This window comes from Apteryx mantelli, chromosome 27 (assembly GCF_036417845.1).
Source record: "Apteryx mantelli isolate bAptMan1 chromosome 27, bAptMan1.hap1, whole genome shotgun sequence".
Lineage (NCBI taxonomy): Eukaryota > Metazoa > Chordata > Aves > Apterygiformes > Apterygidae > Apteryx > Apteryx mantelli.
In genome coordinates, this window is record NC_090004.1 from 7,676,649 (window position 1) to 7,699,444 (window position 22,796).

A 22,796-nucleotide genomic window follows, 5' to 3' on the forward strand; every position below is an offset into this window, starting at 1 on the left:
TACTTGCTAGCTAATTTACTTCAACTGTAGCATGAAGAATGTATTATACTGAACTCAGCATTTGTAAAGATTTTGCACAACTCCTCCTGCTGTTTTTAATGTTATATCCCTTTTTTAATGAGTCCTACTCTATAACAGAACTATTCTTTTGTAGTTTCAAGAGGACTGTTTCTGTGAGAGAAGTATAACAGAAAATTGTGTCCTGTGCAGATGGGTCTGAAGCCTTGGAAAATAGATCAGACTAGTTGGTTTCAAATGTTAGATTGGCATCTGAGCCCCTGGTCTCGGTTTTGATTACAGTGTCCTAAACTGCAGAAACAAGTGTTTGCATACCTCTAAAGTATGTGCATTTTGCAGAGATGTCTCCTTCCTCCATGTCTACTTGATCTTGGTGATCACGTTTCCCCTTATCTTTCAGGATTTCAGTTAGGAAATATTCTAATAGTTTCATTTCCACATTTTTAGAATCCTTACTACAGAACTTCTCTGATAAATTAGTTTTAAAAGTGCAAACTTCTGTTATCTGGCAGTCTTCAGGAAGGTCATTCTTTGTAATGTATGGAAAATCTGGATCATGAATCTCAAAGTGCTATTCTGATGGTCCAGAATTCCAGTTCTGCCACTACCTTCCCTGCTATTTAGCTGGGGAAATACCCTTTTCAAAAGCAGAAAAGGTGACATCATTTCTCCATAAGGAGTAACAAATTTAAACCTATTTGGGCAAGTCTCAGTATACTTTTTTCTTACCAAAAAAAACACATTGGGGGGGGGGAGAGGAAGGAGTTAAGGGTGCCATTTCCACTATCTGGTCAGACTGGTACATCTAAATTGCTTAGACACACACACATTTGCTTTGTTTTATCTTTGCCTTCTTGGTGATGGAGTTTGTGTACCAGATCTATAAACACTGTTAAAAATATTGCCAAAAACTGAGAAAAGGCCAGATGTATGCTCTGAATTGAGGTACTGATCTAGTGAATGATAGTCTTTATTTTTCTCATAAACCTTAGTTCCTTAGAATCTCCTATCTGCTCTGCAACTGGGAAAAATAAACGAAGATCTGATGTCAAACCTTTGTTTTTATGGGAAAACGTTCATCTTTCAGGTTGGTTCAGACAGTTCAGGGATTTCCTTAGCCCCAGGATGGTCAGTATACAGCTGTAAAATCTCTGTACATCTCACTCTTTGAGAAGTCTGTTTCAAAGCCTTGTCCTGGGAAGGCTGCATACGCGCACACGTACCCTTTTGCCCCCACTCCACTGCAGCAGCATTTAATATTTTTGCCTTGTCTACAGCTGGAGCTTTGTGATATCCCTCCAGGTCATCTTGCCATCCGCGGCTGCGGCACGCACGGTTTGTTCCTTGTGTTCTTGCGCTGCTGCTGCTGCTTCACAGGCTCCCTTCCAGTCCACTTCGCAATGAAGTCAGGCACATTACGTGCACTACCAGATTTTTTAGCACAGAGGCAAAATCAGTGTGTTCTGTCTGCTGGCAGAGCGTATGGAATATGCTGGTAACCTTTATAGCTCCAATTCAGCACTTTGCTGTATCTTATAAACAGGGAAATACTTGCAGTATGTTGAATTCTTAAGCATAACTAAGGCCAGGGATTGTTTTTTTCTGGTACATTTGGTGTGGATTAAAAAAAAAAAAAAAAAAAGTAAATCATTTGGAAGTGGGCTAAACGTCCTAAAGTCTTTGTAACAACAGAACTGCCACACTGGGTGTTTTGTATCTTAGAATAAAGAAAAAAAGTACTTGGAGTCTAACTGTAGATAAATGAACTCCGCTTTGAGCGGGGGAAAACCCAGCGCTGCTTTCTGCCTGTGACTCATGAGGGAACCTATGTACGGCCCCGCTTCCGAAGGCGGTTTCCCGTCCCAGGGCGGGGGCGCTGGCCGCAGCCGCGGCCTGCGGGCCTCGCTCCGCCCGCACAGACGCGGCCCCGCCGCCGTGCGGAGAGCGCGACCGTTACGCGACCGTTACCGCGCGCCCCTCCTCCACCCCCCCCCGTTGCCGAGCAACCGCCCTGCCCCGAGCCTTCCGGCCACTTCCGGCTCCGCCCCCCGCGCCCGGAAGCACCGCCCCCGGAAGGGCACGCGCCCCGGCGTGCGGGGGCGGGATTTCCGGCGGACGGCGCGCGCGCGGCGAGGCAGAGCGGCCGCGCGAGCCGGGGCTGCTGGCGGCCACGCAACTTCCGCCCCGGGGGCTCCGGTCGCCGCCGCCGCCGCCCAGGGCTGCTCCGCTCCGCGCCGCTCCGCGCGCCCAAGGCGACGCGCCGGGCCGCGGCCTGCGGGGCAGCGGGGCCGGCCGCCGCCCAGCGCAGCGCAGCCTAGCGCGGCCCGGCCCAGCGCGGCCGGCCCGGCCCACCCCGGGCCCGGCGCAGCGGCGGAGCCCGCAGCCCCCAGCGGCTGCGCCCAGCTCCATGAATGGAAATCGGCAGCGCAGGTGAGCGGCCCCGGGCGGCGGGCTCGTCCCTCTCGGCGGCGTCGCCTCCGGGAGCCCGGGGAGGGGGTGGGGGGTGCTCGTGCTTCGAGCCCAAACGCGGCGGCTTCGGCCTCGGCCTCGCCTTGTGTCGGCGGCGAGCGGCCCGAGCCGCGTCGCTGCGAGCCGGGGGCGGTACCTGAGAAGGCCGAGCGCCCTGACCTTTTCCCGGGGCGGCGGGTAGTCTAGAAAATTAATTTTCTCCTCTCTGTTTCATAACTGGAGTTTGCCAGGCAGCGAGTGCAGGCCGGCTTGCATAATCCTGTTACCGTGATGGTGTCTCTGGGATGTTGCCTTGAAAACTGGAGCTTTGCCTGCGAAGTGGATAGTTCCCGGGAAGTGCTCGTTTCAGCATCTTCCCCCACCCAAATGTGAGGTGCTTGACGGTTGTGTAACTGTTGCACCCTAAATTTTTAAGACTAGCTGTATATGCTCTTGGGAGTATCGTTACACAACAGCCAATGCAAGCTCTTTAAAATTTTGAATTCACTCTTTTAATCCTGTTATATCATATGGGGAGGGCATGCTTAGTATTTATAAACTATGTATTTAGAAAAGGTATTTTGAGATTTGGAGAAGGGGCTTCTACTTCAGTTTATCAAAAGAATTTACCTCCAGGTCTGGTAGAAAAGTTCAAAATAGAGTTCTGATTCAGGCTGTGTTTAATCAACAGTCTGTGTGAGATAGCTGGATAGCAAACTGAGCATCACAAAGTCCTTGGAGCTCTGTTTCTGTCGCCTTCAAGAGGTATTGCCAGTAAGGAAAATATGAAAATGAGGCTGAAAGTGTCAGTATAAAACATGCATTTTAATTTCTTGATCATCTCTCTCTCTCCTTTGTAATTTATATGGAGATTTATTTTAATGATGGATTTGACTGGAAAAACTTGCTACCTAAGCTATGTCCTTGCTTAATGAAGTATGTGATAGAATACAAACCATTTTAGGAAGATGCTGAATTTTAGCAATCTGGTGGAATTCAGATAGTATGCTAATAATTTGAAGGTATTAAATAAACTTTAATGATACCTGGTATAATTCTGGTCCCCAAGTGAGAGATAGGTTTGCAAGAGCAGCGAGTAGTTTAATTTTTCTTCGGTATGTATTACACCAGTTTACCTTTGTTAAGCTATAATATGCTAAATATTAGCAATGTGTGCCATTAGACAGTGCTGCTAATGGTCTGAGCCTGCTGAAGCCTTACATTCAGTGTGATGGATGTCTCCTTCGGTGTCTGGTATGTAATAAGAAAACTGTTAAGTGCTACGCTAATGTTCCATGTTTCGGGGAACCTTGAGCCATCAGATGCCAATATCAATATAGGAGGACATAAAAAATCCTTGGCAAAGCAGAGATTAAAAGAGCTCTGTCATATAAGGGAGAAGGACTTTGAGAGACGTGTGCCCTTTCCTAGGCATGAAGGGAAGATGTGGGGTAGAATAAGAAGAGCCTCTGACATGAAGGAGGGAACAAGGATAGGGTTGTGGGTATTCCTGGAGTGAGTAAAGGATGGAAGGGGAGCATCCAGGGCATTTTTAGGTAAAGCAGTGCTGTAGGGAGCTTTCTGTTTGTGTAATAAGCTTAGCCTATGAAATCTAGGAAGTATGCCTCCTCTAGTCTGAATAATTTCAACAGTTTAAATACAAGAAGGGTGTGAAGCCAGCTGTTGGCGAATGCAAGTTATGGTGAAACCAAGTCAACTGAGGAATGGCAATAAAATATCCAGACTAAGAAAAGGTGAAACAAAGTAGAAGAAGTCCTCAGTACTCTAGTAGTTTGAATGTGGAGTTATGCATCCAGAATAGTGTTGAGTAAACTTCCAACAAGGCAGCTATGTTAAAACACAACTACCATGGAATTGATGGTGCCCTATGGTATAATTGAGTCAGGTCAGAGTGCTATTGTATCTCTTCGTGTACGTTTCATAAAATGTTCCTTTAAAGTTCACTGCTTTTGCTCTTAAAGATATGAAATTGTTTTTTGAATCTGGTATTGTATGTTTTTAATGAAGCACTATGGACATCTCTTCTGAAGTGACCAGAAGATTAAAAAAAAAATTGTTTTCTATATGAACTTTGGGTAAGATATGAAGTCCTGAGAACTTGCTTTTCTCTTTTTGTGTTAAGACTAAAGATTTGGGTGGACCATTAAAAGTTACAGTTTTGTGGGTGGGGTAGAAGAGGGAAGGAGAATGAATCATAAGTGCGTTCAAAAGTTATGCTACTCAAGAATGCCTGTGATGTGAGTTGCAGTAGAACTTTTCCACTGTGGAGTTGCAAGGGAAGCTGTTTGAATCAGAATATGAACTTCACAAAACATTTGTTTGATCCTCATAACTTTACTTCACTAGTGGTATAGGTAGCAGGTAGGATATTTCTTGAGTTAACTTCCAGCATAAATTTAAAGAAATAAAAGGAATATAAGGCTCATGTACCTTTTGATGCATACAGTGTGCATTCAAACAAACACGCTACTCTTAACAGCAGCCTCCACTGTACGTGGCTCTAGGCAATTCCTGCAAAGGAGAATTGAGAATCGGCATGTCATTGATGTTTTGGAATGTCATTGGATAGTCTGAAAATTCAGCTGATAGGCCTGAGACTTGCATTGAATTTAGAGTGAGAAATACCAGCAAGTAGGGTGACATGCCAAGTGATCAGAGATATCTTGAAAACTGAAGTCATTTTTCTCTGTCAAACTGAATTAGAATAGATTGTATAATTAAATTGTCATGTGAAGCATTTACCTGTTAATTAAGGGAAAGGTTGTAGTTGGACACAAGTCAGTTTTATTCTTCAGTCATAGTTTCTCATCTCTTATTCTTTGTGCTGTGATGTGTTTTCCTGAAACCGGTGAAATGAGTCATGAACTTACTGCTTGTTTTAATTTTGTTCACATGCAAAACTTGTTGTGGATCCTAAGTATATTTTAGTATTCTGTTTAAAGAACTGTAGTTTAGTAACTACTTCAGTTTGATTTTGTTCTGTGAGGGGATTTCTGATAGCTTGTTTCTAAATTTAGTAATATGACAGTGTATCTAAGCTCTTATTGTTTTGCTCTTAGATATTCTTCAGCCAGTAAAGTGGAAAAAGGGGAACTGCTTACCTCTTAAATTTGAAACCTAAATAGCAGGTAGATGGGCAGTGCGATTCGCTTTATCGTAGTAGTAATTCAAAGTTAGTGGATTGGTGGATGGGAATTTTGTAATTTTCAAAACACTAAATATGAAACTGTGACATAAAAATGAGTGAATCAAGAATTGCATGTTTTCCTGCAAACTAGTGACTTTTTAAAGTAAATGCAAGTACATGTTGGTAAAAGTTTCTCTTGGTTGCAAAACATGTGGTATAGCTACATACAAAGAAATGGATTATGTCAGTTTATCTTCTTGAATTTGGTGTGTGGAAATACTTTCAAGGGCGAAGTATTGCTGTGTTTATGTATGGGTTTGTCATGCTCTGTTCTTTTCTCCTAGTGTGGTTAGGTATGAACTTTACAAAGTGAATATATAAACTGCTTTTTGAGCTAAGAATTTTTTATGCCTAGATTTTTTTTAACATTGGTTTAGAATTATTTATTGCCTGGTAAAATTCAGTGGAATGTTTTGTAAGCATTTCTGTAACTTAGTTATTATAGAACCAGTTGGCACATTGGTATTTACTTTTGGAGTTAGTTGGCTGTCATGGAGAATGGCATCAAAACGTTGGCTTTTGATGAGCCTTAACAGGACTTATTATCTGAAAGCTTAAAAAAGGAAAAGAAAAGACAAAGCCTAAACTGAGAGTAAGAATGTTTAGAAAACGTGGATTGCATTACTCATAAATAATGTAATGCCACCCAGAGAGGTTGCTGCTACAGAAATAAGACAATTCATGATTTCTGGCATAAGTAAGCAGCCTGATTATTGAAAGCAACATTTAAATATCTTCCCTATCTATTTTTTTAATCTAGAATTAATTCATAGTTTTTGGTAGTGGTAGGTTTTTCTTTGAGCTCCGTGGGCTGGGCCTCTGAGCCCAAGCAGAGGCCAGGGGCCCTGTGAAAGGGGATCTTTTTTTTTTCCTCTTTTTTTTTTGCTTCCCCCCCCCCCCCCCACTCCCTCCTCTCCCTGCCTCTTTGGAGAGCTTTCTCCAGGAGCACAGAGCAAGCTCAAGTCTGAGGAGAGGATCTACTAGACAGATCTGCCTTGTGCTCCTGAGCCAAAGTTTAACACTTTACCTGTGAAGTCCTCTATCATGTTTTTAAGACTGTTCAGCCCTATCCAACCCGAGATTTAGGACTGTGTTTTCTAAACAGAAATAGAACTCTGAAGTAGTCATCTGTTAATATTTTTAAATTTCATAATATTGAAGCACATAGTAGGAAAATGAAGCTTGTTACTGATGTCCCTTTCTGCAAAAAAAGGATCATGTAAGGAAATCCATATTTTCTATTAGGATCTTACTAGAAACAAGTATTTTGCCTTTTGCTGTAAAATCATCTTGTATGCCAAAAGCATCAATTTTCCTTAAAATGTTTGAAAGTATTTGCAGGTTTCTGTGCTTGTGTTCTTTCTATTCAGCCTTTATCCTGATTAGGTCTTCATTTGGTTGCTAGGTAGATTCAAGCCTGTGTTTTGGATGTGCGCCAGATGGGTACTATGGTTCTAGCTGTATTGCCATAGAAATTGTAGTTAAATTTTGTTTTGTTTAATCCTTTTTATAGCATCTCTAATTCCATAGAAGAAAAAACTCTGATTCAAAGCTCATTTAAACCATTAGAAGCCCTTCCATTTTGCTGTGGCATATGATCTGACTTTAATGGGAATTTTCAAATTATGGATCAGAATCTTCCCTGGAAATAGCAAATTTCTGGTTTTAAATTTTACAACAGTGGATGCTTCTGTAGCCAAAAGTACCAGATAATCATACTTACCTGAAATTAATTTTATTATCCAAACCAGGATCCAAACCGTTAACGTTACTCCAAACTTCAGCTCTTTGAAAAATCATATTGTACGAGGGTTCTTCTTTTTTTTTTCCCCCAGCATATATTTTTTAAATTAAATACTTACCTTAAAAATGAAAAAAAGCTAAAACTGAGTTGTTATAGTTTGCTAGTTAAGACAGTTTTTTCATTTCTTTGAGTGTGGGTTTTGTTGAAATACTGCATTAAATATGAGATGGGCTTTTCAAAATATTGTTTATCTCTCATCAGCAAGCTGAATGTTTAAGAACACAAGTTATTTGAAATGTTATCCTGTTTAGTTTCACAGACACAGATAATTATGTTCCTGTGCACATTGGATTTGGGTAGTAAAGTCCCATATACACTAATGGGAATTCCCAGTGTAAATCCCCTATCACAGGCAATGTAAATTCAAGATACCCGTTTGCATGTAAACGTGGCAGTGGTGGTACACAGCAGTCATGGTCTTCATGCGCTGTTTTACACATAATTGTCAAATGAAGTAGACGGAACTTTGCTGTTTTAGTACTTGAGTGTTTTGCAGATGTAAGGGCTTTTGCTGCTACGTGCTTACTGAACGTTCACTTTTAAGAGTGAAAAACTTCTTGCAACATTACTAAAGTATGTTGATAAATGGTTTCAGCCAATGCTATGAACATTAATTTATAATTCAATATATGTTTAGATCCTGATGATGCTTTTCTTTCCCCTCATTGTGTTCTTACCAATATAAAGGCTTAGTTAAATATTTCTTCCTCAGCCTTTTCCTATATAATTTCTAATGAGTGACTATGTTCAGAAGCTAAGACTTCTTAAGTGGCCTGTCTTGAATCTTCTTGAAACTTACCCCTTGCTGTGTAAAAGCCTTCCAAGAAACCATTTGTAGCTTCAAGTTTAACTAGTATCTCCAGACTCTGCTGTTCTGCTTTCTAAATCAGGTGATTAGCAATGTTTGGTACGTACTTCTATCCTTACCCGGTTTATGAATTGTTGAGTGCTATTCTTGCAGCCTAAACACACTTGATTTAGTTTTTTCTTAGATTTTTAGGAACATACTACATATATATATATATATATATATATATAAATACTTGCTGCTTTAATGTCAGAGTAGCAGTAGTTTTGTAAACACAAAATAATCCCACTTATTTTCTCCTTTAAAACTTCTATTTTGGGCAACTAAATAATGCAGAACTCTTTTTTTTTTTTTTGGTCACTTTTTAGAGGCATTGAGAGAATGTTCCTTTATCTGCTGTTGAGCCAGGGCATACTGCAGTAGTGGTTTTGCAAAGATTTTTAAGGCTTCTAACTGCTTTGTTTTTCCTGTGATTAAATAACATTAAAGAATAGTTCTGCCAATCATAGTCATTCTGTGCTGTTTAGAATAACACTACTTTAATATTTTTGGTTATGTTTATTTCCCTTAGCTTGACAGAGGCCTGAGGCATGAGGCTGAGTCACTGATACGGTATGGGAATAGTAGCAGTCCTCTAAGAGCGTTGTTTGTTACTTGTGTTTTATTGGGTTTTGAGTCACAGGTTTTAAGACGGTGACACAGACTTTCACAACATACAATCTGGCAACGCAGAGTATTTTGAAAGCAGGCTATTCTGAGTGGATGGTAGTGGATTTGGGCAGTGGTAGCAGAATGAAACGGCAGCACACTCACGTTTTTAGTTGACTTGTCTAAAGGGAACCTATATATAGCACAAAGTGATAGCAAATGCAATGAACGTCAAAAAATATGATTCCTGAATAATGTGTAGACCTGCGCTTTTTGTTCAGTTAATTGGCACTTCATTTCTTTGATGCCAAAATCTGAGGTTCTAACTTCTTCCAGTGCAAACTGTTTCCTGAGGTGCAGCTAAGCAAATGAAGCTAAAGAAAGCATTTGTCTGATTAGCTGGTATTTTCTTCTTGTTCTGCTCACCACTGTTTTCCAAGGGGCAGAGGTTGGAGGTCCACCTCGTACCTGGCTTTGGGTGGAGCATTGCATTTATGACCCAGGATTTTAAAGTGCACTCTGCCTCACATTAGTAACTAAATACCGTTTCTCTGGCTTCAGGTTTTTGCTGCCGTGCAGCTGGATGCTGGGATTTTGTTAACCTTAAGCAAAGGGGTGAATAATGGGGTAGCGTAGCATTCCCTTCCTCAGCGCCAGCAGCACCTGCGTGGATAAAAGCCCAGTGGCTGAAAGTCTAAAGCAGTTGAGTGCTCAGTGAAAAAGCTCACCTTAGTAAAACTTTCAGAGGTGATGGGCACAAAGATTTCAGCCATACTGTATTTCTTTGCTCCTTTTTAATGTTATCTTAATTTCAGTGGTTTTGTTCGCATTTCCTACACATATGAACTATATATAAACTATGGCACGTATGTTCTTGTAATATTAAAATAAGCTATTGAGTCATTTATGTCAGTCAAATGTTTAGTAGTAACTTTTCACATATGCTTATATTCCTAAAATATATCTGGAGTAAATTGTAGAGCTGCTTTTACTCCTGTCGTAGTATTAAAATGAAGAAAAAGTTGAAGAGAACAGATGCTTGGAACAAGTTTTGCATAAGCATAGTCTGTGAGGGAGTTTGAAATGATGCTTCTTGTTTTATGTTTTTGTTTTATCTTATGGCTTGAAGCCAACCCACATCAGAATTTTTCAGTATGTTTCTGAGTGGAGTCAGACAAATGTTACAACAGAATTTAGATTTTAAGTTCACCTATTCTCAGTACATGGTTTCCCTTAAGAAAACACAAAATTTTCCACGAATGATGGAGATTAATCAAAAGGCAAATAAGACATATTTTACCAGCAGTTGACATTTTAACTCTCCTATGAAAATGAGTGGGCAGGATTTGCTGTCTGCGTCACTGAGTAGGAGTAGAGGGGAGAATTTTTAACTAACTTAATCGAATGCTCTGTAAATCATGACATTTGTATGATGAGTAATTTTTTAAAAACTTCAGCTCAGGCTACAGAGCTTGTTTTTTGTTTCTTGTCTGGAATGAGGTATTTTTAAGTGGAGATACTAGTAGAAATTATTGAAAATGGATCATGTTTATTACAGTGTGTTTGGCTCTTTGCAAGGCATAAGTAACATCTCTTTCTGAGGATTCTCATCTAAATGATGAGAAGTAAGTTCAAAGGGTAACTAGAGAAAACCTCAGCTGCGAATGGAGCCTCCGTTAGGTAGGCTGAAAAGGTAGACCTTTTCAGCAGACTTCTGAAATACTCATCTCTTATTTCAGATTTTGCTCATTTCTCTGAGCAGCTATGGGTATTATTTTCCTCTAATTTCTTAGTAATCAAGAGTTATGCAATTCTTAAATCTGTTAATTTGCATCTTTCCTCTCCTGGCCAGTGAACTTTATCAGTGCAGTTACATTAGAGGTGATGGTTTTACTCTTCATCCATTTTCAGTCAGCAAAGCTCAAGTATAGTCTGTCTTCCAAGACCATGATCTTAATGGGAATGAAATTAAGAATTGCCACTTATCAGCAAGCAAAATACATAAGTCCAGAGCTACTTCAATAATATTCTTTTCTACTGCAACATTGATATTACTAGGGTGTTTAGTACAGACTTATACAACTTTTCTGTGTTTTAATGGTGGATTTTCCACAACAATAAACTGTTGGGAGAAAAAACATTCATTTTTTGTGTTGTTTTGAAAATTCCTGATTTCAGTCATGCTAATCACAGGACCTGAAACACATCAATAAGAAGACAAAATAGATGTGAGCAGAAGTGCATGGAGAAAAAATAAGCAATTGTTAGTTTTGGGCTTAATGGGTTAGCATGCTGTTTAATATGTGCAGTTTGAATATAGCTAATCTTCCCTTCTTTTAATGCACTAGCTCTGATATCTATCTTATATTGCTGAGAGTTGGTTCAGGGAATTGTCTAAGACTGAAAAAGGAATTATATGACTGTCTAGGGGAGAGGGACAAAACATATTTCTGTGCCCCCAGTATGTGTACCTACAGATGCAAGGAACCTTGTGCGTTTTTTTAACTGCTAAAATGTCAGCAAGTATTACCTTCCCAACGTGGCTTATCTGTTGTGCTCAGCTTCTAATCTGTGGGCTTTTTTGTTTGTTTGTTTTTGTTTTGCAGGACCCGTCGGGGCACAGCCCCTACTCATGGTGCCCAGACGTCCTGGCTATGGCACCATGGGCAAACCCATTAAACTGCTGGCCAACTGCTTCCAAGTTGAAATCCCAAAGATTGATGTCTACCTCTATGAGGTGGATATCAAACCAGATAAGTGTCCTCGGAGGGTGAACAGGTAAGATGGTGAAATTTGTCTTCTAAATTATGTTGTCATTTTTTAAGGAATACTTAAGTAAATACAGTCTCTATGTAGCATAAAATATTAGTGTGCATGGAGCAGGTAATGATTGTTGTACTGTACTATGGAGACCTTTGTGCAAGTTTTCACGTAGATCTGTGTGATGGGTACAGAGCCCAAGTCTGCGCCAAGTGCTCTTCAGTTGGGTTGCCACCAGATGCTATAAAGTGGGACAACCAGTAGTAGTGTCACAGTGGCTTCCACTGTTGCAAGCAAACTAGTTTTCATCTTGTTGTTGATAATTATTTCACAGAATCAGCTTTGTATATTTGAAATGATCAGACTTGGTTTGAGCTCCACCAGCATCCTTTTTTTCTTTTTGTAGAATTATATTGCACCTCATCTTATTTTCAATTCTACTATTTCTTAGGGTCAATTAAATTCCTTCCTACTTTACTTTATTGCTAGATTATTGGTTAAATGGAGAGAATATTTTCATGTTCTGGGTCCTTGTTCATTTGGTGACCCAACAAGTTGTAGGTATTGAGTGCTTGATTCTTCAGCTTTAATGTATTGCTAGTATAGCTTTTTGCATATGGTCTTTGTGTATTTTGTCCTTAATTTCATGAATTTTGGAAGCCAGAGAAGCCTCTTCAGGAAGAGTAGTTAGTTGAAAATATGACCTTAAAAAGTTACTGTGACTTACAAGGAAGACAATGTTTCATGTTTCCCGTATTTCTTCTCTGAATTGGATAATTTTATAGGAGTGAGACACTACTTGTATTCTTTTTGTATTTTAATAACAGCATTGCTAGTGCTTGATTCTGGCTAGTGATTTTTTTCGACTTCTGGTTACATACCGCAGCTCTGAAGGCTATATAAATGCCTATATTAAGTGTGAATTAAAAGGAAGTTGTTAAATTGCCCACACTGGGATATAGTATTTCCATGTGAATCAATATTTAATATAATCTTACTGTCGTGAATGGTTAATTTACTAGTGTGTTGTTAAACGAAGAGCACTTGTGAAACTATAATCATAGGGGTCCAAGGAGAATATAAACTACTTTAAATTGACTTAGGGTTTTGTGTGATTGGTTCACACAAAGAACTTGGGTTCTGAGAGCTTCGTGATGTGCTAAAGAACTGCAAAACGCAGAGTGTCTCAGCACTTTCTCAGAGTGCCAGCTGAGAGGGGAAAGTGACTGCTGCTAATTCTGCTTGAAGAGGAAGTCGATATTTATTGTCTTGCTGGAGTACTTCAGGTTAATATTGTCTGGTCAGGAAATGGTTTATTAGTAAGCTTCTGCTTTGGAGGGAAGAATGCCAGTTATGCATAGCTTAAGAATAAAAATGTGTAGTTTCTATAGAATAAGGAAATTGTGACGTAAGAAGTAATAAACTGTTGTAGTGCCACTGAAAAGATGAATATTGCTGCACAGAATTCAAAAACCTGAAGGCGTGTTTCAGTCAGAGGTATTGAAAGTCTCTTTGGACCCTGATGTATTTACTACTTGTATCTAGAAAACTTTTTTATGAGATGAAAGTACTGTGGGTTTTTTTGAGTTCAATTTCAGTGCTTCTATCAAGTTACTGTATTCTCTTTATTGCCACAGACTCAGTAAAGAGAGAAGAATCTATGATTGTGTGCAAACTTGATCAATTTTTAGCTTGATTTTATTGTAAAAACTTTAGATTATTAAGGACTTAGAGCTATATATATATATTTTTTTTTGTTAGGATACCCCATTTTTATAAACAAAGGCAGAATTCAAAACTCTTGTTAGTTGAAAAGCAAATCAACATTATTAGGTACCAAGCACAATTAATTGTACTGCTTCCATAAACTAGCATAGCTTTCAATTGTGAATTTGTACGAGTGTTTTATAGTGCTAGTTTGTGGATATTTTCCAAGGTAAGTGTGTATCCTTGCTCTGTATAATAAAGAGTATATAAAAGCATCAGTAATTTGTGGGGCTTTCTGAAATTTTTGGTTAAAATATTTTCCAGTACTTGAACATTTGCATTGATTATGATTTTATCCTTTAGGGTTTGTCTGATGTTTTAGTTGAAGTATGTGAAGCACCTTTTTGGAATATCAGTGGGTGTTCTATAATTCACTTGAGTAATATGTTTGTTGAAGCTACTTCAGCAAAACACAGGGTATGTGGCAGCTGATTCCAATATGGTATTTGTTTGAAAACATTTTCAATGTAAATATCAACTTTTCTAGGGAGGTGGTGGACTCAATGGTGCAGCATTTTAAAGTGACAATATTTGGGGACCGTAGACCAGTTTATGATGGGAAAAGAAGCCTTTATACAGCCAATCCACTTCCTGTGGCCACTACTGGGGTAAGAGAATTGCAAAAAATTGGTATTTTTGACAGCTTCTTAGAAAGAAATAGAAACAAGCCAAATGTCTAATATTGCTGAATTCAGAAAAACTGAAAATATCTTAAGGTATCTGAACTGAAATAAAGTCTTTCTAATGTATTTTTTGTCAATCCCACTGTATGTATATGTGCATGTAAGATTTGCATTTAGAACCTCCCCTAGAAGTATTTAATAGACTCTTTCCACAGCAAGATCTATTAAATATTTTACATATATATATATATCAATTTTACAGACTGTAATACATTATCTTACTTTGAAATGCTATTAAGAAATTAAACTGCAATTTCTCTAAAACTTTTTTGTATGTGTGGTCAAGAATTCTGCATATTAGCACCTGAGCATACAGAATTTATTTTATGTCAAGGATATGTGGTCCAAATTGTTAGTAGTAACAGCACGTAAGCAGTCAGACTTAAGAGCCAGGCTACAAGTTTTGTCCAGAAGTTATCTGTAATATATTTGTATAGGTATCTAAGAGATTAGTAGTGAGTTTTGAGGTACTGGGACATGTTGCTTCATATTTCCTGTACTTACTCTTTTAAGTTAAAACCGAAAATTTTCTTGAAAGCATGCTTTCAAAGTACTATTTTGACAAGGTTTTGTTAAATAGACCTTTTTCTGTAAATGGTATAGACTCCTAGAGTGGAGGGGCTGAAGTGGTCTAAGCATGGTTATAGCTTCGAAACAGGCTTCCAAAAATGTAGTGGCTTGAAAACACATTTTGTCCCTTCCTTCACTCTTGTTCAGGGCAGTAAAATTGTGTTATATTGTCATTAATAGCAATGCTGACAAAGCGACCATGAAAATGTTGTTCGGAAAGCAGGTACCTTGGTCCCTGCTATTGTGCTGAACCTAAGAACTGATGTCATTTTCACATATACAGACTTCTCTTTTTCGAGCTTTCCAGTTCAATACATGCAAGAAATGGTGGTTCTTCAATACCCCTTTGATTTCAGATATTAGACAGATGGGACAAACATGGGCTAGCAGACTCGAGGACTAAACAGCCATTTTCTTGTTCTATCTTCCCGCCCCCAATAGGTGGATTTGGATGTGACTTTACCAGGAGAAGGAGGAAAAGATCGTCCCTTCAAAGTGTCGATAAAGTTTGTTTCTCGGGTGAGCTGGCACTTGCTGCATGAAGTTTTGACAGGAAGAACCTTGCCTGAGCCTCTGGAACTAGACAAACCAATCAGCACTAACCCTGTTCATGCTGTCGATGTGGTGCTACGACACCTACCCTCCATGAAGTAGGTTCACTGTCTTCCTGCAGTCTATCTTTACCTGAAGTATCCCCATTGGGAGATCTTCATTCCTATTTCTTCGCAAGTGAAAAGAAAATAAATTGAGCGTTCCCCTTATACAGCACATCTGATTAGCTGAACTGGGGAGAATGACGCTAATTCCATAGAAATGTGTATTTTTGCAGGCTTCTGAACTCCAGTGTAGCTGATACATTTTTTGGAAAAGATCAAGAAACAGGAGGCACTTATACTATGTCTTAATTGAAATACTGAAGGATTGCAGGATGCTGTAGCACTGCTCTTAGGTTTTCTGCTTGAGTTGAGCCAAGTATCATGCATTTGGTGATACTACCTAAAAGTATCTGTCTTTTTAATTCTTTGATATACCCACAATGTTGTATGCGTCTCATGTTTTAGATAAGCAGTTCAGACTGAATAAATGTTTTAACCATGTTTATTATTGCTTATCTCAGAACCTTGAAACATTAGAGAAGGCCAAACTAATTTTGCTTTATTTGCTCAATGGAAATTACTCTTAAAGTTTGATTACTGGCTTGATACATTCAGATAGATTTGCACCACTGTCTTTCATTGAGTGTAACTGACTCTCAGAAAATGACTTGTGATTTTATGGTAGCGAGAGTTCCCCAGCTAGCCCAGATCTCAAAGAAACATGAAAGAAGATAACCTCTGTATGATGTCTGTCCATTCTAAATGTAAGCAAGCACAGAGGTTTGTGAACAGCTGTTTCCTAGCTCAGAGACGTTAGTTTCTCTAGTTCTTTGTTTCCACCACAATTAATACACTGTAGACTATTAGAGAAGTAATCAAATGTCCCCTAGTAAGACAAGCAAAACTGTCTGAGGGTCAGTCCAGTAATATACAACACTTGTACAGAATCTGTGCTGTGATAGAGATTATACTTTATTGAAGTGAAAGATCAGAAAGGGTAAACTAATTTAGTTTGTGATTTGTTGTAAAAACTGAAAGTGGTTGTGAGTTGCAAAAACTAGTAAATGTTTTGTCTAAATTTAAAAACACAGCAATGGGAACACCAGCATTTGGAATGTGTTGTTTAAGCTTATTTCTAGATGCACAGATCTCCGATGCCCAAAATTACAAAAGAGAATAATGTTCTGTGTTGTAATCCTTATTACAGAGTTTTTTTAACTTATATTTGGAAAGCAATACCATAAACGTGGTCACCTTTTTTAATAGGTATACCCCGGTGGGCCGCTCCTTTTTCTCAGCTCCAGAAGGCTATGATCACCCCTTGGGAGGCGGTAGGGAGGTTTGGTTTGGATTCCATCAGTCTGTTCGGCCTGCCATGTGGAAAATGATGCTCAATATTGATGGTAAGTTGGAATTCAGGGCTAAGAATGAAGATAAGACATACCTGCGAGAATAAAAATGACTTTGCCGTTCAGTCAGTTTACTATTACATGCTTGAGTTTGTGATACACTTCTGTGTGGTATTAACTTCTGTTGCCTTCTGAACAGAGGGATTTAATTATGGGAAGCCATCCCCTATGCTGATTGTCAAGGTAGAGTTGTGATTTGAGGTATTGTGGTATAAATTCTAGCAAAATAAGAAGACTTTGAAACTTTAATTGCTTTATATACAAGAGATTTGCAAAAGATTTACTTTTCACCAGAAAATTACTTGAATCTCTTTGCTCAGTTTGAAGATTTAGTATATCCTTATAAAACACAACATTACTTGTAAAGTCAACCTTTTGCGTCAGCTGTAATGACAAAAGTAGAGTGAGACTATAATAGCGAAGTATATGTATGCATACTTTGGCTTCCTGTTCATCCAGTTCAGACCAGACCTCTGTGGCAAAGATGACCTAGAAATCCTAATGTTTTTTTGATTCATCATCAAGTCAGTGATGGGCAGAAGTATAGCTGCCATATTAAAACAACCAACCAACCAACACCCCCCCACACACACATTAAATGTAGGAAAATCATAGCATAGCTTAATTACATACCTTATTTCTGTATTTGTACATCCACAGTAATATTGATAAATTGCTTAAGATATGTCTCCATTCAGCTGTTGGTTACTGAAGTAGCTCCACAGTTGTTGCTTGTTACTTTCATGTTAACTCTGTAAAACATATCACAAATATTTGTATAATAGAGCTAACTGAGACTGGCTTTCCCATGCAAAATCACATCTGCTTTGTGGCGCCTATGGAAGTCCCAGATGAATGCTTTTGGGATCAGCTAGTGCATGTTTCAGACTCCATGTTAGTAGAAAGTTCTGTAAGCGCTCACCTGAGTCTATTTAGCAGTTAAAACCCATATTGAAAGATGTCAGTGTTTGAGTTGTGTGTTGCCTAAAGCTTTCTCTAATTCACATTCTGTACTCGCTGTGTATTTGAAATGCTTTATAAAACCAACTGAAGTAGCCTGCCTTTTTCACTATGCTACGTGCTCTTTGAGTCAGGCTGTGTGTAGTGTCTGCCTTAGAGTATAATTAAAATGCCGCAGATGTGCAAACACAGTGCAAATGTGCAAGTCCAGTGTTCTGATATGCTGAAAGTCTGGATAGTGATATTCATTTGACTTTGAATGGGTTTGTTTTTTGTAAAATTACCTTTCAAACAGCAACTGTGATGTATTTACTGTTTGAAAAATGAATGTAAAAAACAAAACAAAACACCTTGTCTGGGAATTAACTAGTATTGCGATCTGTATGCTAGATATAATGATAACTACTCTTCAAGTAGGGCAGGAATATTTACAGTCATTTATGATGTACTGCAATATTTCTGTAAAGCAAGTTTTTCTTATCTGCTTTAAGAACATAGTTGTTGTTCTTGTAGTAGAAATTTTTCATTCCTTTCTGTGGATGAGAAACTTGAGAATTTTTTGTCTTTAAACTGCAGTTTGTAGGATGATCACTTTTTTATTTTGGTTTGAGGCTATAAAGATTACATTCAGATCACATCATCTGATTTTGTTTTGATTGCTTAATGCATGCAAGGTTCTCTGCAAAATCTGTTTCCCTCTGTATCGCTTGTGTTGCCCTGGGAGACAAATGGCCCCTTGCCAGGCTTTGGGGGTGTCAGCTAGTCGTGTTCATTCAGTAATCAACATCCGGAGGTGTTGGCCAGAGTGCGTCATGTGAAGTTGGCAGCCTGCTAGAGTGACGCGTGTCTGAAGAATGTTTTATTGTATTAGTATAGAGATGTGGTTTTGGTATGCGAGATCTGGAAAATGAATTGAAATGCTTGTCAACTATTTCATAATCATTTTTGCTGCTATTTAAAGTTTTAAGGGTATGGAGTGGTTTGCTTATATTTGAGCTATGGCTGGTGTTGCCTCACATTTCTTGCTAAAAAGTGTTGTTTCAGTTGATTATAACTTTGCCAAGCAGACTGTTTATGGTCTTGATTCCATGGAATGAATCAACTGTCCTGTTTAAAAACAGTATATTGTCACTTAATGTGATTGTAGCATTAATATGCAGGGAGGGCAAAAGATGTTTTGGTAGTTCAAGGTTTGCACTAACCACCATACTCTAACATAATCTGTGTTGTAATTAAAATAGTGCTCGTGTGTCTAACCACATATTGTTTCAGTAATTGAGCAGATCATATCATCAACTGACACAATAATGTTGCATATTTAATATCCTTACCTTTTCATATTAAAAAAAATTTTTTCAATAGAGGTATGTTTCTTAATACAGTCTCTGCTTGTAGCTCTGTACTGAGTTGAAAGAGTATGTCTGTTTAGGACATTACAGCTCTCTAGAAAAAGTGTTATTTGTGGAAACACCCTTTCAAAACCCTGAAATGTAAAGTAGTTGCAGGATGACTGTGCTAGAGGTTGATGTGTCACTGTGGGCCTTACGCTGGCTTTTGTACACTTGTTTGTTGCAAAAATCTGTTTTGAAAAACTAAGTGCTGCAGAACATTTGCTTGGGGGCTACTTTGAATTTTAAAAATGATTCATTTACCTGCTGCTTCACAACATGGATTTGGATTATTTTACTCTTAATGTTTTTCTCTTTAGTTTCTGCCACTGCCTTCTACAAAGCACAACCTGTAATTCAATTTATGTGTGAAGTTCTTGACATTCATAATATTGATGAACAACCAAGACCTCTGACTGATTCTCATCGGGTAAAATTCACCAAAGAGATAAAGGGTGAGTAGAAATGTATCTGTTTTGTCCCAAGCAGTGCATTCAAGCTAGTTCTCAGGGATGTATTTTAACTGGAAGCCTCCCAGTTAGCATGCATTAAAAGGGCCATAGAACTGCCAAGAGAACTGCAGTATATGCTATTTGTAGTTCTAGACTTAAATGAAACAATGTGGCTCTACAGAAAGTAAAAATGAAAAATTAGATATTTTCCCCTTGGCTTAAAGACAAGAAGAGCATGTGTGGTGTTTGCCTGGTTAGAGGTAAGCGGCTGTTGCCCTGCTGGGTGGCTAACCTTTTATAAGCCAGTGTCCACGCAGCCGTAGTGGTACTGTGGTTTAGGTCTCCTGCTGTTTAAATAGTGAGGCAAAATGAGCATTGATGTCAAAGCTAGCATCATTGATTCTTTGAACGTATGCTATTGCAGTGACTTCCAATAACTGATTGCCATATGGAAAAACAAGTGCCACTTGCTGACTTGAAGCTGAAGGCCAAATTCCATTCCAAAGGAATTGCTTAAGCTGCTGGTTTGAGTAGTTTCACTCTATACATGCTATTTTGCTTTGTGTTTTCCCACATCTTTTCACTCCAGTGTAATTTACAGAAAGAAGCCTTGAAAGAGAACTCCAAGCTCTTCTCTGAAATGGTTGTGTTACTTGATGCAAGATTAGAGTCTATTGAACTATTGCTAGCAAAAGAATAAATCTAAGCTATAGCGACAAAATGGTGTGTTCGTGGAATAGTCGTCATTAAAAAAAACCTTTAATGAATTACTTTGTAATAGTCCTTGCATGCCTCCCTTTTACCGTTATCTGTTTTACTTTGTTCTGGAAGACAGATAACTGGAAAATGAAAAGGTATCTCTTCTTGATCTCAGATGCCTCAGATACTTTGTGTTACTATAGTTGGAAAATACTGAAAGGTTACCTTTGTTGTCAATATTTATTTGTATTATTGTAGTATCCAGATATTCCAGCCAGGACATTGTGATCATGTATAGTGAAATAAATCCTGCATTAAAGAATTTCCAGTCTCTGTGAGCGGCTCTGTGGGAGGCAAGTGCCTTCTGTAGTGTCACAGCAGATGAATGACAAAGCAGTGAATGGATTCCAGATATCTGTGTATTGAGTGCCCTTTTCTGTTTGGCCACAGTGTTTCATGGTTTGTTTTCGGTATTTTATCCGACTGCTGTGACAGGCCAGTGGTGGCTGATTTTTGATTTTGCCATCCTCTAAATATTGTTGATGTTAATGTTGTGATTAGTGTTGTCAGGAATCAATGAAGTACAGTTAATACTTTTTTGCGAGGCCTGTGCCCCTAGTAAATTAATAATGGTCCATCTGCTATCTGGTACCCAAGGACCTGACTTGATGTGGGGCATTCAGTCTGTGGTCTACAATCCAAATGAGCCTCAACAGGGCAAAGTCATCCAGTTGCTTTCCCAAAAGCTTTTAATAGTGGACTGTAGGTTGAATTACTTGGATAGCAGCGCGCTGCTTTTGACTGCCTTTTGTTTCATGGGACCAGAAAGAGGCATACTGGTGTGCCCACGCTATGCAGCACTTACGTTGTAAGCTCAATACTTCTGGCAGATGTTGAATCTACTCTGCATGTACAGTACAGACAATCAGTGCATGCACACTTAATAGAAAAAGCCACTGAACGGTTACTGAAGCTGCCGTTATTGCTGTCATTATTACTGTGGATACAGAGTAATGTCTGTGGCATGTAGCCAGACAGAGTGAGCTGGGTGCTTTTGGACTAGATCTTCAGCTGCTCAGAACTTAAAGAAATTAAACTTGGTCAGTGAAAGTAAAGAAAATTAAAGACTGAATGTGCCTCTAATACTAAGGAAAAAAATGGAAAATAAGGTAGAAATCTGCTTTTGTCCTTTCAATATCAGTGGCATTGGAGCTGCTCTCTGTAAGAGGAATATGACATTGAGAATGAGAACAAAAGACTGTGGTGAAAGTAGCCCTCAGTGTATCTGAGATTAGTCACATGCCCATTAAATGAAACTGCTATGAGAAATTCAGATGTCATTGAACATCATTATATATTAGGATTTGGTTTCGAGGAAAATATCTGATCAGTCAGAAATCAAATTATAATGAAAGCAAAATATTTAGAGAATAGTAATTTCTGCTATTGTGCTGTTTGAGCTCTGATCCTCAAAGCTGCTTGATTAGAACATGTTCTGTTATAAGCAACCTTGTGTCTCCTGTGCAAATGTCTTTGTGTAGCTATGACATCAGGTTTTTTTGGTGCTTTTATGCAGGTCTGAAGGTAGAAGTGACTCATTGTGGAACAATGAGACGGAAATACCGTGTTTGTAACGTAACAAGAAGGCCTGCAAGTCATCAAACGTAAGATGCTATTTGTCAGAGCATAAACTGTGCAATAGCTTAGCACTGAATGTGTAGCAGGACCTAATATTTTACACATTTTGAGAATGTTGATACTTGCCAACTAAGCTTTCAGTACATGTGTGATTAAAACATATGTCCTTTCAGCTTCCCTTTACAGTTAGAAAACGGCCAGACTGTGGAGAGAACAGTAGCACAGTATTTCAGAGAGAAATACAACCTCCAGCTGAAATACCCTCATCTTCCTTGCCTACAAGTGGGACAAGAACAGAAACACACCTACCTGCCTTTAGAAGTAATGAACTTATTCTGATAAATCATCATGTTATTGGTAGGCTGTATCTTTTTGCAGAGTGTTAACAAGTAGTGCGCCTTGCAATACAAATGGTTTTGCACATTTACATATTCTTTACGGGTTCTTTATCTCACTAAAGATAGTCTGTCTGCATTTAAAATGTGCTTTAAAGTTTAGAACTTTGTGGAAAAAAGTATGTTGTTGCTTAAACCCACTGGAGGTTTTTTATAGTGATGGCACAATATTGTATATGTACAGTTATTTGGATCTGTTTCTAAATATTTCTATTGCGTATGACGTTTCTGATTTTCCTTTAAAGGTATGTAACATTGTAGCTGGCCAACGATGTATCAAGAAGCTAACAGACAATCAGACATCAACTATGATAAAGGCAACAGCAAGATCTGCTCCAGATAGACAAGAGGAAATAAGCAGATTGGTTAGTTCTTTAATTTCAGACTGACTGTGATGATCCTCACTAAATGATACTGGACTAGACAAGATTCATGTCTTGACCCCAGCCTGACAATTCTTTTTCTGGACCTTGGCTACTGCTTTATTTGCAAGAAATATCTTAAGTAGCTCTGCTCGAGCCTCCTGTAGGCTTCCTGAATTAGTA

General features: G+C 38.8%; 1 protein-coding gene across 2 annotated transcripts in view; it reads left to right on the plus strand.

Moving 5' to 3' along the window:
- Positions 1–2,392: 2,392 nt before the first annotated feature.
- Positions 2,393–22,796, plus strand: part of AGO3 (argonaute RISC catalytic component 3) — a 29,372-nt gene continuing 8,968 nt past the window's right edge. Inside the window, exons 1-9 of one of the 2 annotated variants that reach the window (XM_067311539.1) lie at positions 2,393–2,448; positions 11,541–11,712; positions 13,949–14,069; positions 15,156–15,364; positions 16,577–16,713; positions 19,388–19,522; positions 21,795–21,882; positions 22,030–22,177; positions 22,497–22,616. In XM_067311539.1, the coding sequence (XP_067167640.1) occupies positions 2,430–2,448; positions 11,541–11,712; positions 13,949–14,069; positions 15,156–15,364; positions 16,577–16,713; positions 19,388–19,522; positions 21,795–21,882; positions 22,030–22,177; positions 22,497–22,616 (1,149 nt within the window). In that variant the 5' untranslated portion in view covers positions 2,393–2,429. Of the gene's footprint in view, positions 2,449–2,700; positions 2,856–11,540; positions 11,713–13,948; positions 14,070–15,155; positions 15,365–16,576; positions 16,714–19,387; positions 19,523–21,794; positions 21,883–22,029; positions 22,178–22,496; positions 22,617–22,796 lie in introns of those variants that run through there. The other variant, XM_067311540.1, reaches the window with a different exon arrangement.